At 41.1% G+C, this 13,790-nt stretch overlaps 1 protein-coding gene across 2 annotated transcripts in view; it reads right to left on the reverse strand.

Moving 5' to 3' along the window:
* The window catches only part of esf1 (ESF1, nucleolar pre-rRNA processing protein, homolog (S. cerevisiae)), a 74,618-nt gene that overhangs the window by 33,901 nt on the left and 26,927 nt on the right, over positions 1-13,790 (reverse strand). For both annotated transcript variants that reach the window (XM_072581516.1, XM_072581517.1), the window contains exons 7-9: positions 13,284-13,398; positions 9,807-9,969; positions 9,001-9,156 (exon numbers count right to left, since the gene is read on the reverse strand). In XM_072581516.1, coding sequence (XP_072437617.1) covers positions 9,001-9,156; positions 9,807-9,969; positions 13,284-13,398 — 434 coding nt within the window. The remainder of the gene's footprint in view (positions 1-9,000; positions 9,157-9,806; positions 9,970-13,283; positions 13,399-13,790) is intronic.

Below are 13,790 nucleotides of genomic sequence, written 5' to 3' on the forward strand. Positions count from 1 at the left end.
CAGGTGCAGTAAAGCTTTTTCTCCCTAAGTCTTTTTGTTGTAGAACCAGAATGTCTGCATAGCTGAAGAAAAAAAGTCAATTTCAACCCATTTGCATTCAAATAGTAAGATCTGTAGTCATGATGACACCTGCTGGCTGAAGGAGGAGTTTTCTTTAAAATCCACAGAAACTACTGGAAAAGCTTCAAACATTGAATTCATCTTATCTTCCACTGCAAGGAAAAATAACTGCATCCAACATGACAGGATAAAGAACACTTAAACAAAATAGTTGGAAAAATTCAACTGTTCTGGCAGCAGCTGGGAAAAGACAGCAGACTTTACGTTTCATGTCCAGTGCCCCTTCTTCAGAACTGTTCTTATTTCTGATTTCAGCATCTGCGGTTCAGAAGATCATGACAGTACGGAAGCAGGCCATTCAGCCCATACCACCCCTGTGATGAACATCACACCCAGACCCATCCACATCCCATAACCCGATATTTCCCATAGCTAATCCACCTAACCTACAATCCCAGGACACTATGGGCAATTTAGCATTACCAAACCACCTAAATAGCATATGAAATCGTAGAGATGTACAGCACGGAAACCGACCTTTCGATCCAACTTGTCCATGCCAACCAGATATCCTAATTTAATCTAGTCCTATTTGCCAGCACTTGGCCCATATTCCTCTAAACCCTTCCTGTTAAATTTACCCACAGCTGTGTAAATTCGCTGCTGTGTCAGACAGCAGTACAGGTTTCTTTCTCTCTCACTGACCATGTGGTCTTTGCCTTTGTGTCTCTTCCTCCTTTTTTAAAAGTGTCATTCTTTTGATATTTTTCCCTCTAAAGTTGCAAAACAATGCAGCAACTTATAATTACTGCTCCTGGAATTCGAGGAAATCAGTTCCAATACCTCAAAAAAAAGACGCAGCTCTTACAGCCACAATTCCTTCCCGTCCTGCATTTGGATTACCCAGAATCCTGTGGGAAGAAACCAAAGCACCTAAAGGAAACCCACACAGACATGGAGAGAACATGCAAACTTCAGACAGGCAGTTACCGGAGGATGGAATTAAACCTGGGTCCCCGCACTGTGAGGCAGCTGTGCTAACTACTGAGCTACTGTGCCATCCTTTGTTTTTTTTTTGCACAGGACATTTAAGTTCTATGTTTCACAGATGTAGGTGGGTGGTTATTTGAGGTCCAATCCAAAATTATGCCTGGCAACCAGTAAATCAGTCACCCTGGTAAGAAGTTTCATGCATTTTAGATCTGGCTACTAAGTGAATCAGGATTCAAGAGTGGACACTCCTTCTGGATGTTCCAGTGAGGAACAAGAGGGGTTCCATATTACTGATGTTTCCCAAGATAGGAGTACAGTGTTTCAATGGGTATGCTGGTTAAAAATGGGAAGAGAGGTCTCTGCAAGATGGTGGCAATTCACTAGAACTGCCGTTGACAGCTCCGCCTAACAGCCAAGACATATTGATATTTGTTGCTATCCTTGGCTAACTTCTTTGAGAGAATTGTTAATTTAAAACTTTGAGAACACTTATTTGTTCATATTTTGGAGTGGGAAAGATGCCAAAGGGAAAGGGAGCAAGCAAACAGCAGCAGAGGACACTCCCCTGCAGCACTGGGCAAGCCAGAGGGTGCAGCATCGGCCTCTCCTGAACCCCCCCAGGGTATTGCAGGGACCTGCAGGAATTGGCGATGGCGAGACTTGACGCTGCCATCGAGAAGATCCGTGCCCAGATCCAACCCATTGCGTCCAGGCTGCAAAAGCATGAATGGCAACTCCAGAGCCTCGGGGCACGGATGGAGGATGTGGAGAGTCAAACCATGGCCTTGGTAATGGCGATTGAGTCCTCATCTGGGTGGATTCAGGCCCTGGAACAGCAAGCGTAGGCCTTGAGAGTTCAGGTTGACGACCTCAAAAATCAAGGTCAGAGGACAAATCTGTGGATTGTTGGATTCCCCAAGGATGAAGAAGGTGGGCAGTCAGCTTCTTTGAACATTGACTCCGGCCAGCTGCACATTGAAAGGGCCTATCGGGTGGCGGTGCACAGGTTTGGGCCATACAGCGCCCCCGCCTAGTCCTAGTTCACTTCGGCACATACAGGAACAAGCAAAGAGTGATAGAAGTGATAGAAGCCTCCAGACCACTGAGGAAAGAGACACAGGCACTGATGCACATGTGGTCAAAAATTATGTTATTTCAAGATTTCTCAGCAGCTGTAATCCGAAAGAGAAAGTCCTTTGATGAAGTTAAGAAGAGGCGAAGGAACCTGAGCACCCAGCACTCCATGAGGTACCCCGCGGTGCTCCGTTTCAGCCACGAGGATTCAGTTTATACGTTTGACTCAGCGAATAAAGCCAAGAACTTAGTGGACACTTTAAAACAGACCAACTGATCTGAAGAATATGGTTCATGTTTGTCCTCTTTTCCTGTGTTTTCCCTTTTCCCTTTCTTTTCCTCTCTCCCTATTAATTTGTTTCAAAAGAACTTTGGAATATGTTGTTTATCATGGGAAATTTTATGGGTGCTTTTTTGTTTTCCATTTTTTTGATTCTTTTTCTCTTTTAGTCATAATTGGGGTTGACATGGAGTTGAGGATGAGTGGAGTGCTTATCCTGATTTGTTCGTCATCTGTTGATTTAAGGATCACCTCTCTGTTCACTTGTTTAATTTTGCCGATGGCTGGGCACAGTCTGGACTTGAAGGAGCTGTGAAGGTGGGGGGGGGGGAAAAAGAGGTAGGTTGAGTGCATCCTATGGGCAGCGGGGAAGGGTCTCCTGTTCAAGGTTTTACAGTTGGTTTTATTTGTAATTTTTTGGTAGCGATAGTTGTTTTTGTATAAACTATTTTACGACTCTTTGAGTCTCCATTTACTTGTGCTTGGCGCATTGCGAGCAGGGTTCTCACTCTCGGGGGTTCAAGAGTCTCTGAAAGGGGATATGGCTTGTTAAATGATGCATCTGGAACATCAAGGGAAGTCATTCACCTTTTAAAAGGAAACAAAGTGCTTTCTAGCCTTAAGAGGGAAAAGGTTGATATTGCCCTGTTGCAGGAAACCCATCTTGATGATGGGGAACACCTGAAGTTACAACAGGGGGGTTATGACTGAATATTCTTTTCATCCTTTACTACTAAAAGTAGGAGTGCCTATACCTATCCAGAAAAGTCTTCCATTCACATTATTAAAGCAGGTGAAAGATGAGCAAGGGCAGTTAGTGATACCCAAGGGTCTGATATATGGGGAGGAATGTGGCATCTTAAATGTCTACTGTCGCCCGGCACATTCCCTCAACTTTTTGACGAGTGACTTCTCAAAATTGTGTGTCATTTTGAACACAGCACATTATTATAGGGGGGATTTCAATTGCCTTTTGGATCCAACAGTGGACAAGATGCCAAGTGGACCCTGACTATCTCTTCACAGGCCAAGCAGGTGACTGACTTATGTAAGAGTTGGGCCTGGTGGACATTTGGAAATGTCTTCACCTTACCAGCAGGGACTTCACCTTTTTTTTCAAATCCACGTAAATGTCACACGGGGATTGATCTTTTTCTGGCTCCCTCAACCCTTCTGGATTCTTGTAAAATTGGGAACATAGCTATTTCTGATCACGTGGTGGTATATTTGGAGGTTAAGGCCAAGAGTGAGGGGCTAGGTTCACGGCACTGGCGTCTGGATCCTTTTCTCCTCAAGGATTCCAAATTTGTGGAATACTTTTTGAGGGAGTTTCAGTAGTTTTTGACTATCAACTCAGGCACGGGTAGTAGTCCATCTCTGCTATGGGAGATTGCTAAGGCCTTTTCTAAGGGATTAACTATTTCCTACTTGGCTAGCTGGAAATGACAAGAGGTAACAGCGACTTCTACTTGAGACGCTGGTGAAAGCCGCTGAGACGGCACATTTTGTGAGGCCTTCAATGACCAAGTACAGCGGATCACAGCCCTCTGGGCTGCTCTGAATTCTGTATTTACACAAACCGCAAAGAGAGAACTTGCTTTTGCTAGACAAAGGCTATTCGAGAATGGGGATAGGCCAGGGAAATATTTCACATGTCTGACTTGGAAAAAGTGTGCACCCCAATCCATTACTTAAATTAGAGACAGTGCTGGGGTCCTTACAGACAATGCCAAAAGGGTTAATGAGGCTTTTCAGGGTTTTTACTCTGAATTGTATTGGTCTGAAGGTTGCGAGGACAGGTGAGCAAAGATGGAAACCTATTTTTAAGAGCTTGGACCTCCCAGGGGTAACCTTGGAACAGTCCTCTCTCCTTAATGCCCCCTTGACAGTTCAGGAAACACAGCAGGCAGCTAGGCAACTCTAAAGTGGGAAAGCACCTGGCCTTGATGGTCTCCCAGGTGAGTTTTACAAGGAGTTTATAGGGATCCTATCAGGCCAATGTTTGAAATGCACAATCACTCCGATATGCCTACCACCATCTTTGCAAGAAGCTAATATTTCCCCCATTCTTAAGAGGAGAAAGGTTTCTGAGGATTGTGGGTGAGTAAGTTTACAGATGATACGAAAGTCAGTGGAGTGGTGGACAGTGTGGAAGAATGTTGCAGGTTGCAGGGAGACTTGGATAAACTGCAGAATTGGGCTGAGAAGTGGCAAATGGAGTTCAATGCAGCTAAATGTGAGGTGATTCACTTTGGGAAGAATAGCAGGAAGGCAGAATACTGGGTCAATGGAAAGATTCTTGGTAGTGTGGATTTTTGGTGTCCATGTACATAGATCCCTGAAAGTTGCCACCCAGGTTGATAGTGCTGTTAAGAAAGCATACGGTGTGTTAGGTTTTATTGGTAGAAGATCTGAGTTCCGGAGCCACAATGTCATGCTGCAACTGTACAAAACACTAGTGCGACTTCACTTGGAGTACTGTGTACCGTTCTGGCTGCCACATTACTGGAAGGATGTGGAAGCATTGGAAAAGGTGCAGAGGAGATTTACCAGGATGTTGTCTGGTCTGGAGCGAAGGTCTCATGAGGAAAGGCTGAGGGACTTGGATCTGTTCTCATTGGACAGAAGGAGGCTAAGAGGAGATTTAATAGAGACACACAAGATGATCAGAAGATTAGATAGGGTGGACAGTGAGAGTCTTTTTCCTAGGATGATGACGTTAGCGTGTACGAGGGGGTATAACGACAAATTGAGGGGTGATAGATTTAAGACAGATGTCAGAGGCAGGTTCTTTACTCAGAAAGTGGTAAGGGCATGTAATGCCCTACCTGCCAACGTAGTTAACTCAGGCACATTAGGGGCATTTAAACAGTCCTTGTATAACTATATGAATGATGATGGGATAGTGAAAGATGATGGGCTTAGATTAATTCACAGGTTGACGCAACATCAAGGGCCAAAGGGCCTGTTCTGTGCTGTACTGTTCTATGATCTACACTGGCCCATCTCGCTATTAAATTCAGATTTTAAGATTCTGTCTAAGGTTTTGGCACTGAAATTGGAGAAGGTGTTGCTCTATATTGTCAAAGTGGACCAGACAAGTTTTAAAAGAGGCCATAGGTCCTCTAATAATATTACAGGATTTCCTTAGATACAGAGAAAGCATGACTGGGTGGAATAGCCGTATCTCTTATGTCTTAGAGCAGTTTGGGCTGGGTGGGGTCTTTGCTAAGTGGGTGGAGGTTTTATATTGCCACCCTCTGGCTGCAATCATCAACGGGGTGAAGTCTGGGAATTTTAGGTTCAGCAGGGGTAGTCATCAAGCTGCCCCCTCTCACTTTTGTTGTTTACGTTGGTGATACAGCCTCTGGCAGAGGCCATTTGTTAAAATGTCCACAGAACCGCTCCGGAAGTGGGATCAAGGGTACACAAGATTACACTATATGCGGATAACGTCCTTCTGTTTTTATCGGACCAAATGACCTCCGTATCCCATCTGATACAATGTATTAATTCATTCGGGGCGATCTCAGGATAAAAGATCAACTTTGCAAAGTGGGAGGCTATTCCTTTGGAGGACCTCAAGGAAGTGCCAGAAGTTGAAGGTGGCCCTCGGTTCCCCTTTAAGTGGTCATGTGCGGGTTTCCAATACCTAGGTATTTTTATGATCCTCACGTTTGATCGGTTATTTCGGACTAACTTTGTTCACCTGCTTGACAATGTTAAGCCAGATATTAAGAGATGGGAGTGGTTGGGCTGAACAGCCCTTAAGATGAATGTCCTTCCTCGTTTGCTTTATCCCATCTGTGTGCTCCCAATAAATGTTTCCCAGGTCAACATTGCGGAAACTTATGGGTTGGTTTAGTTCTTTTGTTTAGTGTCACAGGCAGCCCCTCATCAAACTTAATAAATTACAGTAACCTCAAGGATGGGGAGGAGTTAATTTCCCAGACATCAGGAAGTATTAATTGAGTTCCCAGCTATCCTTTATGTGTGATAGGGCAGGTAATGATCCAGGCTCAATATGGCTGGATACTGAGGCCTCCCAGACAAAGTGCCCTCTTATTAACCTGTTGTTCATGGATAAGATGAGGACAGTTATGGACCACTGGAAGAACCCCATTGAGATTAATACGGTCAAGGCATGGAGGGCAATGCATCAAAGTGACAGTTGCTTATCAAGACTTTGCCACTCGCCCTCATAGATGGTATGTGAGGGTTCCAACCAGGGACGATGGACTCAGGGTTCAAGTTGTGTGAAGCGAGAGGAGTTTTCAGTTTGGAAGATTTATTTGAGAGGGAGGTTATGGTGTCTTTCAAGCAATTGAGCCGCAAATACGAGCTGCCCAGTTTTTCCGTTTTTTTCAGGTTAGGGATTTCATCCAGAAGAAGACTACACTTCTCACTAAGCCTTATAAGCCTGATACAGAGAGGTTGTTGCTATGTGCCACAAGCACCATCTTGGTTAGTGCCCTCTATTGCCTGCTGGTGGCAGGGCTTGGCAGGTAATTAACTGGTTATGTGAAGTTTGGGAGCAAGAGCCAGGAATGGAGATCTCTTCTGAAACATGGGAGGACATATAGGAGAATACATGGAAGATCTCAATCTGTAATAGGACATACACTATGCAGTTAAAAGTTCTGCACAGGGTTCATTTGGCACCGGACCGTCTGGCAAAGTTTTAAAAAGGGGCTTCTCCAATGTGCCCCAAATGTAAAATAAGTGCAGGTAATCTTGCCCATTGCTTCTGGACATGCCACAGGCTCTGTTTTTATCGAAGCACTGTGGCAGGAGATAGGGAAGGTATTGAGGGCCGAAGTTAAAGCAGACGCGACATCTCTCCTTCTAGGTCTACCAAACTTATCATCTTTAAACGGGCATGGGAAGAAACTATTCAATCTTCTTACTGTGTACGGAAGAATATGCTGATGAATTGGGTGTCTGAGAACCCCCTGGACTTGCTGGAATGGCAAAAATTAATTATGGAACACATGCCCTTGGATGTTTTCACAAATATTGTGCACCACACAATAGATCTTTTTTAAAAGACATGGTAGCCCTTTCTGAGTTATTTGAATACAGATTTTTCTGCTATCTTAACTAGGGCCTTCATTTATTTGGGAGGAGAATGTGAGGACTGCAGATGCTGGAGATCAGAGCTGAAAAATGTGTTGTTGGAAAAGCACAGCAGGTCAGGCAGCATCCAAGGAGCAGGAGAATCAAGTTTCGGGCATAAGCCCTTCTTCAGGAATCGTTCGTTTATTCGGGTACATATACATTGCTCCCGTTCTTTGTTTGGGAGCTTTGCTATTTTGTGTTTGTGTGTTTTTTTTAAGTCACTTAAACTTACTTATTAGTGTTGTTTCATTTATAAGGTAGGTTAGTAGTTAGTAGACTCTAATTGTCTTGTAATTTGCGTTTTTTTATTATATTGGTATTTGTTATATTTTTTATAACTTTATACTATTGTAAAGTCAAAAAGCTTTTTTTTTGCTAATAAATATATTTACAAAAAAAAACAGAATGGGAAGAGAAAAAAATGCAGATCCCAAGTTCAAAGCATGATCTCCTTCACCCAGGACATTCTCATTTGTGTCTATTTTCTGTTCTGGAATAGTGAGTTTTCATTATTTTCTCTTTCAGTTTTTATTTGCTGGGGGTTCTTTATAACTATTGTGTCAGTCATTTTGATTTTTATGCTTCAAAAGTGTTTTGGGATTTTGTTTAAAACATTGACCATACTACATACATGTTGAGAAACCTTAAGATTACAAAACCAAACATTTTCCCATAATGTATGTCAAACTGTGGAGTGTCGCCGTTTCAGTGCTGTCATTCCAACTGTCTGAGACTGAGTCAGACTGTTAGCAACCAAGATATTACATATAACCCAAAGTGAACTTCTGATCTTCTATCCTTACAATCACTAACAGTATTTATTTCTGCCACAGTAAATTGCCTGACTTCACCACTGCTTCAGCTCATGCGCTGCTGAACCATTCAACTATATCCAAACTTTGACAACTGCAACACATTCCTGGTTTGTTCTACCTTCTACCCTCTATAAATCTGAGGCCATCCAAAACTCTGCTGCCTGTGCCCTTACTCATCCTGTTCAGCCAATACCCCCCATGTTCACTGATCTCCACTGGCTTTCTGTCACGTACTTCCTTTATTGAAAACTTTTCCTTGTTTTGTCATCTCTCCAAGATCTTGTCCGTCCCTATGAAATCTTGTCCAGGCCTACAACAGTCCCAGAAATCTGTACCTGAACCCAAAATCTAAGTGTAAACCTGGCCTCTGGAGGATTCCTGATTTTAATCTCTTCGTCAATAGTGGACTTGCCTTCAATTGTCTTGGTTTTCCATTCTGGCATACTGTCCACAAACTTCTCCATCTCTCTCCACACAATCTATTGCTCTGACCCAAGCACTCCTGTCTTAATATCTCCTTATATGGCTTAGGGCCTAACTTTACTCTATAATGCTCTTGGAAAGTTCTTCAAATATTTTAAAACGTTTAAAGTGTTACTTAAACAAAAGTCATTATCATTGTCCACAATTCATTCAGGCAACAGGCTACAAAAGGTTTACCTGGAACCCAGGTTATCTCCATCTCCATGTCTTTATTTCTTTCTTCCTTTCCTTGTATGGATTTCAATAGCTCTCTGTATTTTAAAATCTGTTCCTCAGTATCCTTCTTTGTCTTAGTTGTCACTTTATTTTCTTCCACGCTTTTAACATCATTGTCTAAAAGTAAGCAAACAAAGTAAATTCTCTGTGGCACAAGTCAGTACACAAATATGAAAAATATGATTCAAAAGGAATATATGAAATACATTTTATTAAATGTCCAGGAATGATGCCACTGGAAATGGCCAAAGATAATACTAGAACACATTCATGTCTCAGATACAGAAACTCCAAACAAATATTTTATATTTGGAAAATGCTGCTTAAACAGATAGGAGCAATGGATTCAGTAGAGTCAGCCAAGAACGTGCCAAATTAAATTTAATGCCATCAAATATCAAGCTCAGCACAAAATAAAAGAGAGACAAAAACTCCATGGGTGACACTGAAGAACTTACAAACAAAGGTGAAAGAAACTAGAAATCTCAGTTCACATTAAGTTACAACTATAGTAACTTGCCCCATCAGGTGTATGTGTGTGGTGATTATGAACAATGGTGACCAAATCTTACTGGCCTTGAGTTAAACTAACAGTGTCAATTGTGCGCATTCCAACATATCTCAGAACCCTGGACAGGAAGTGAGGCTAAGAGAAACATAGCTCAGTACATTTTCTAAGGTCCAAAGGCAGGCACAAGCAAGTCCCAGAAGCACCACTGCTTTCAGTAGATGCTAATCTCCTCCACCTAAACCAAATCCTTCTTTACCTTGCTCTGATTCTTTTTCCTCTTCCATCTCTGCTTCATCATCATCCTCACTTGAAGATGCCAGGTATGCTTTGAAATCCATTTCCTCGATCTCATCCTTCTTAAACTGTTTCGTCAAGATAGTGATACGCTCATGGTCAGTCTCATCCCATGTCAGTTCTGCCTGCAAGAAACAATGTGATTTTAGATTAAGGATAAGGTCTACCCTTATCACACAACAGACCTCAAAAGATTGTAATAATGTATTACTGATATCTCCTGCACTGTCTGGAGGTCATAGGCAAGATAACATTTGAAATTTGAATGGAAAGATTGATAATAGAGATCATTGCTGTTTCTAATTTATATTCATAACTTAGATTCATGCAAATGATGCTTACTTTTGTGTTGTACTGCAGTCTCATAGGTATATAAAGGCCAGCATTCCATTAGTCTTTCTGATTATTTTCTGCTCCTACTCATGCCACTTTAACAATCTACATATGCAGATACATAAATCTCTTCCAACTGCTACTGCTTCTAATTTTTCATTATTTGGGATTTTTTATTTCCTATCCTTTTTAGATCTATAATGGATAGCATCCCATTTGCCTGCGTTGAAATCCATTCAGCAGAGTTTCACCCATTCACTTAATAGTTCTTAGTGATTTTATGCTTCCATCCACAGCACTTATGACATTTGCCAATGGCACAGAAATTGGCAATGTGGCTTTGCATCCCATCATCTAAGTTGTTAATGAACGTTATGATTAGTTAAGGCCCCAACACAGTAAGACATTATTAACGGGATGAAGTAGAGTACTTGACTGTTATGCCACTCTCTGTCGATTGTCATTTAGCCTGTTTCCTAACAAGGTCAATCAATTGCCTTCAATTTAATGAGGGTGAATTTTAGCGACTAGTCTTTCATGAGGAATTTTATTCAATGTCTTCTGAAAGTTCATAAAAACAGTATTCATAGACGTTCACTTAGAGTCATAATCATAGAGACATACACACAGAACCCTTTCTCTCCAACTCGTCCATGCCGACCAGATATTCTAAATTAATCTAGTTCCATTTGTCAGTATTTGGCCCATATTCCTCAAAATCCTTCCCACTCATATATCCATCCAGCTGCCTTTTAAACGCATATTGTAAATTCACTAGCTGTAGTCTTTCAAAGTTCTCTCAATTTGGGCACCATTCCTTTAGATTAGAAAAATGTACAATCACTTCATGACTTGAGTTGAGAGAGAAGCATTGAAAAAATAGAGACCTACTGGTCTCCTTCCTATCGGAAAGATGTTGTAAAACACTTACAAGCATGTTGCCAGGGTTGGAGGATTTGAACTATAGGGAGAGGTTGAACAGGCTGGGGCTGTTTTCCCTGGAGGGTTGGAGGCTGAGGGGGTAACATTTTAGAGGTTTACAAAATCATGAGGGGCATAGATAGGATAAGTAGACAAAGTCTTTTCCCTGGGGTGGGGGAGTCCAGAACTAGAGGGCATAGGTTTAGGCTGAGAGGGAAAAGATATAAAAGAGACCTAAGGGGCAACCTTTTCATGCAGAGGGTGGTACGTGGATGGAATGAGCTGCCAGAGAAAGTGGTGGAGGCTGGTACAATTACAACATTTAAAAGGCATCTGGATGACTATAATAATAGAAAGGGTTTGGAGGGATATGGCCAGGTGCTGGCAGATGGGACTAGATTGGGTTGGGATATCAGGTCGGCATGGACCAGTTGGACCAAAAAGGGTCTGTTTCCGTGCTTTACATCTCTTATGACTCTACGACTCTAAATATTGTGAATATACCAGCCTCTCAATTATCCATTAATTTACTCTGTAATTCTAGGCTCTTCTTCAAAATATTCCATCAGGTTGTTGGCATAACCTTCACTTCATACATATATTCTGCCTCAAATGTGATCTACTAAACACTATCAAGGTGTTTAATCACTCAGTCCTTAGTTGCAGGCTGTAGTAATTCTACAACAATACAGCATTATTTCTCCAATGCTTCTCTTTCAAATCAGAAGTGACTGCACATTTTTCTAATCTAAAGGAATGGTACCCAAATTGACAGAATTTTGAAAGACTATAGTTAGTGCATCTACAATGTGCCTTTAAAACCCGCAGATAGGTTCTGTGAATTTGATGGCAATATTTTCTTCACTTCTGTAATTTTCCAAACATTAAAATTAATGTTCAATTCTCTGATTTAATTCGGAGATTCAGTGCAGATTGGTAGGGACGAAGGAGGAGAAAGTGAGGATTGCAGATGCTGGAGATCAGAGTAGAGAGAGTGTGGTGCTGGAAAAGTACAGCAGATCAGGCAGCATCCGAGGAGCAGGAGAATCGATGTTTTGAGCATAAATTCTCCGAAACATCGATCCTCCTGCTCCTCTGATGCTGCCTGACTTGATAGGGATGAAGCCAGATACAAAGGAATACAAATATAAAGAAATACTTGAAAATTGGATTATGTTTATTCCAGCAATACAGATATAGTGGAAACTTCTAAAAGCAGAAGTGCTGGGAACAAATAGAATAATTGTTTCCAGTAGTTTGATAGGCAAACAACAAGGGGCTGCAGATACAATGAGACTGGATCCAAGGCACATAGATAAAGCTTGGGGTCTTTATAAAACAAGTTATCAGAGTGTAAAATTCACTTCTAAGGTGACAGGTTGATGCAGAAACAATTTTTACATTCAAGATTAGATTTAGTACATAGCTGGAGGAAAGGAAAGCTGAAGAAATGTGGAAATAGGGTAGACAAATATGATTAGAACAATTTTCTGACATGGAGGAAAATACCTAGACAACGTTTGAACTAAATTAGTGTTTCCATGTTGTAACTACATTTTTAGGTTTTGGATGTGAGCATTAATAAGTAGGGTCTAACATAGCAATCTAAGTTACCCAGAACAAAGCCATTCCATTCCCTGGTAATGATCATATACCAATTAACCTCTAACACCTGTTTATGTATCTATAAATCTAAATTTGAATAACTCAGATTTAGAAGTAACGTAAAAACAAAGCATTTATAACAGTGCCAAACGTTTAGTTCTATACCAGAACATTATTACTTAAAGACTGAGACACAAGTTAAATCTCTCAAACACTTCACTACCAACTCTGGTTCTTAAAAGAAAACAATTTTGTTTTGGCACGTCAAACTGATAAAGCTGCATGAAATCTGCCTTGTTGCACGCTCCATTCCTTCATCTGGTCTATGTTATGCAGTTTTCTGTGTCCAAGATGTTTCTTCTAAAAAATATTCAAAATTGATGCATGTAGAAATGTAGAAAGCAAAGAATTAAATCAAGTATTAACTGTTACCATAGAGACTTTATTTACTGCTTCAAACTGATCTAATTTGATTTTCTTTATAAATTCCAAGTTCACGGTTTATGAAATGGATGATACAGTGTATATAAATACATGACCCATGTTGTTTATAAGATTACACGCAAATGCTTTTAATTACCTTTGATGTGCTGAGTGCTGTTGATGTGAAATATTTTGGTTTGTACGCTGCCAAATCCACATCTGTAGAAACATCCTTTGGCTCATCTTCAAATGTTAGTTCGTCTGGGATAAACCTGGGTAACAATACAAACCCAAACAAATCACTTTCAGACATATAAATCTTCCATTCCTCACTGACACAGCACTGCAGTAATATAATTTGAATACTTTATTTCACTACCACGAAACAAAAGGCTGCATTCAAAGACTACTACAATTAAGTGAATTCACGTCATGTAAATTAATGTAAAAGACAAGTGCAACAGACAGTTCAACTATTATTGCTACCATTATTTCAGTAACAGTATTACAAGTTAGTGCATGAACATCTGTTAAGAATTGCATCAACATCATCCCAAACGGAGATTTATCTAACTGATATGGGACAACCGAAGGGGAGCAAGAGGAGAAACTGTCGTCACTGTTTTGTATACATCACACATACTCGTGCTCATTCATCGCTGCA

The sequence above is a fragment of the Chiloscyllium punctatum genome, chromosome 11 (genome assembly GCF_047496795.1).
Source record: "Chiloscyllium punctatum isolate Juve2018m chromosome 11, sChiPun1.3, whole genome shotgun sequence".
In the NCBI taxonomy this organism is placed as follows: Eukaryota; Metazoa; Chordata; class Chondrichthyes; order Orectolobiformes; family Hemiscylliidae; genus Chiloscyllium; species Chiloscyllium punctatum.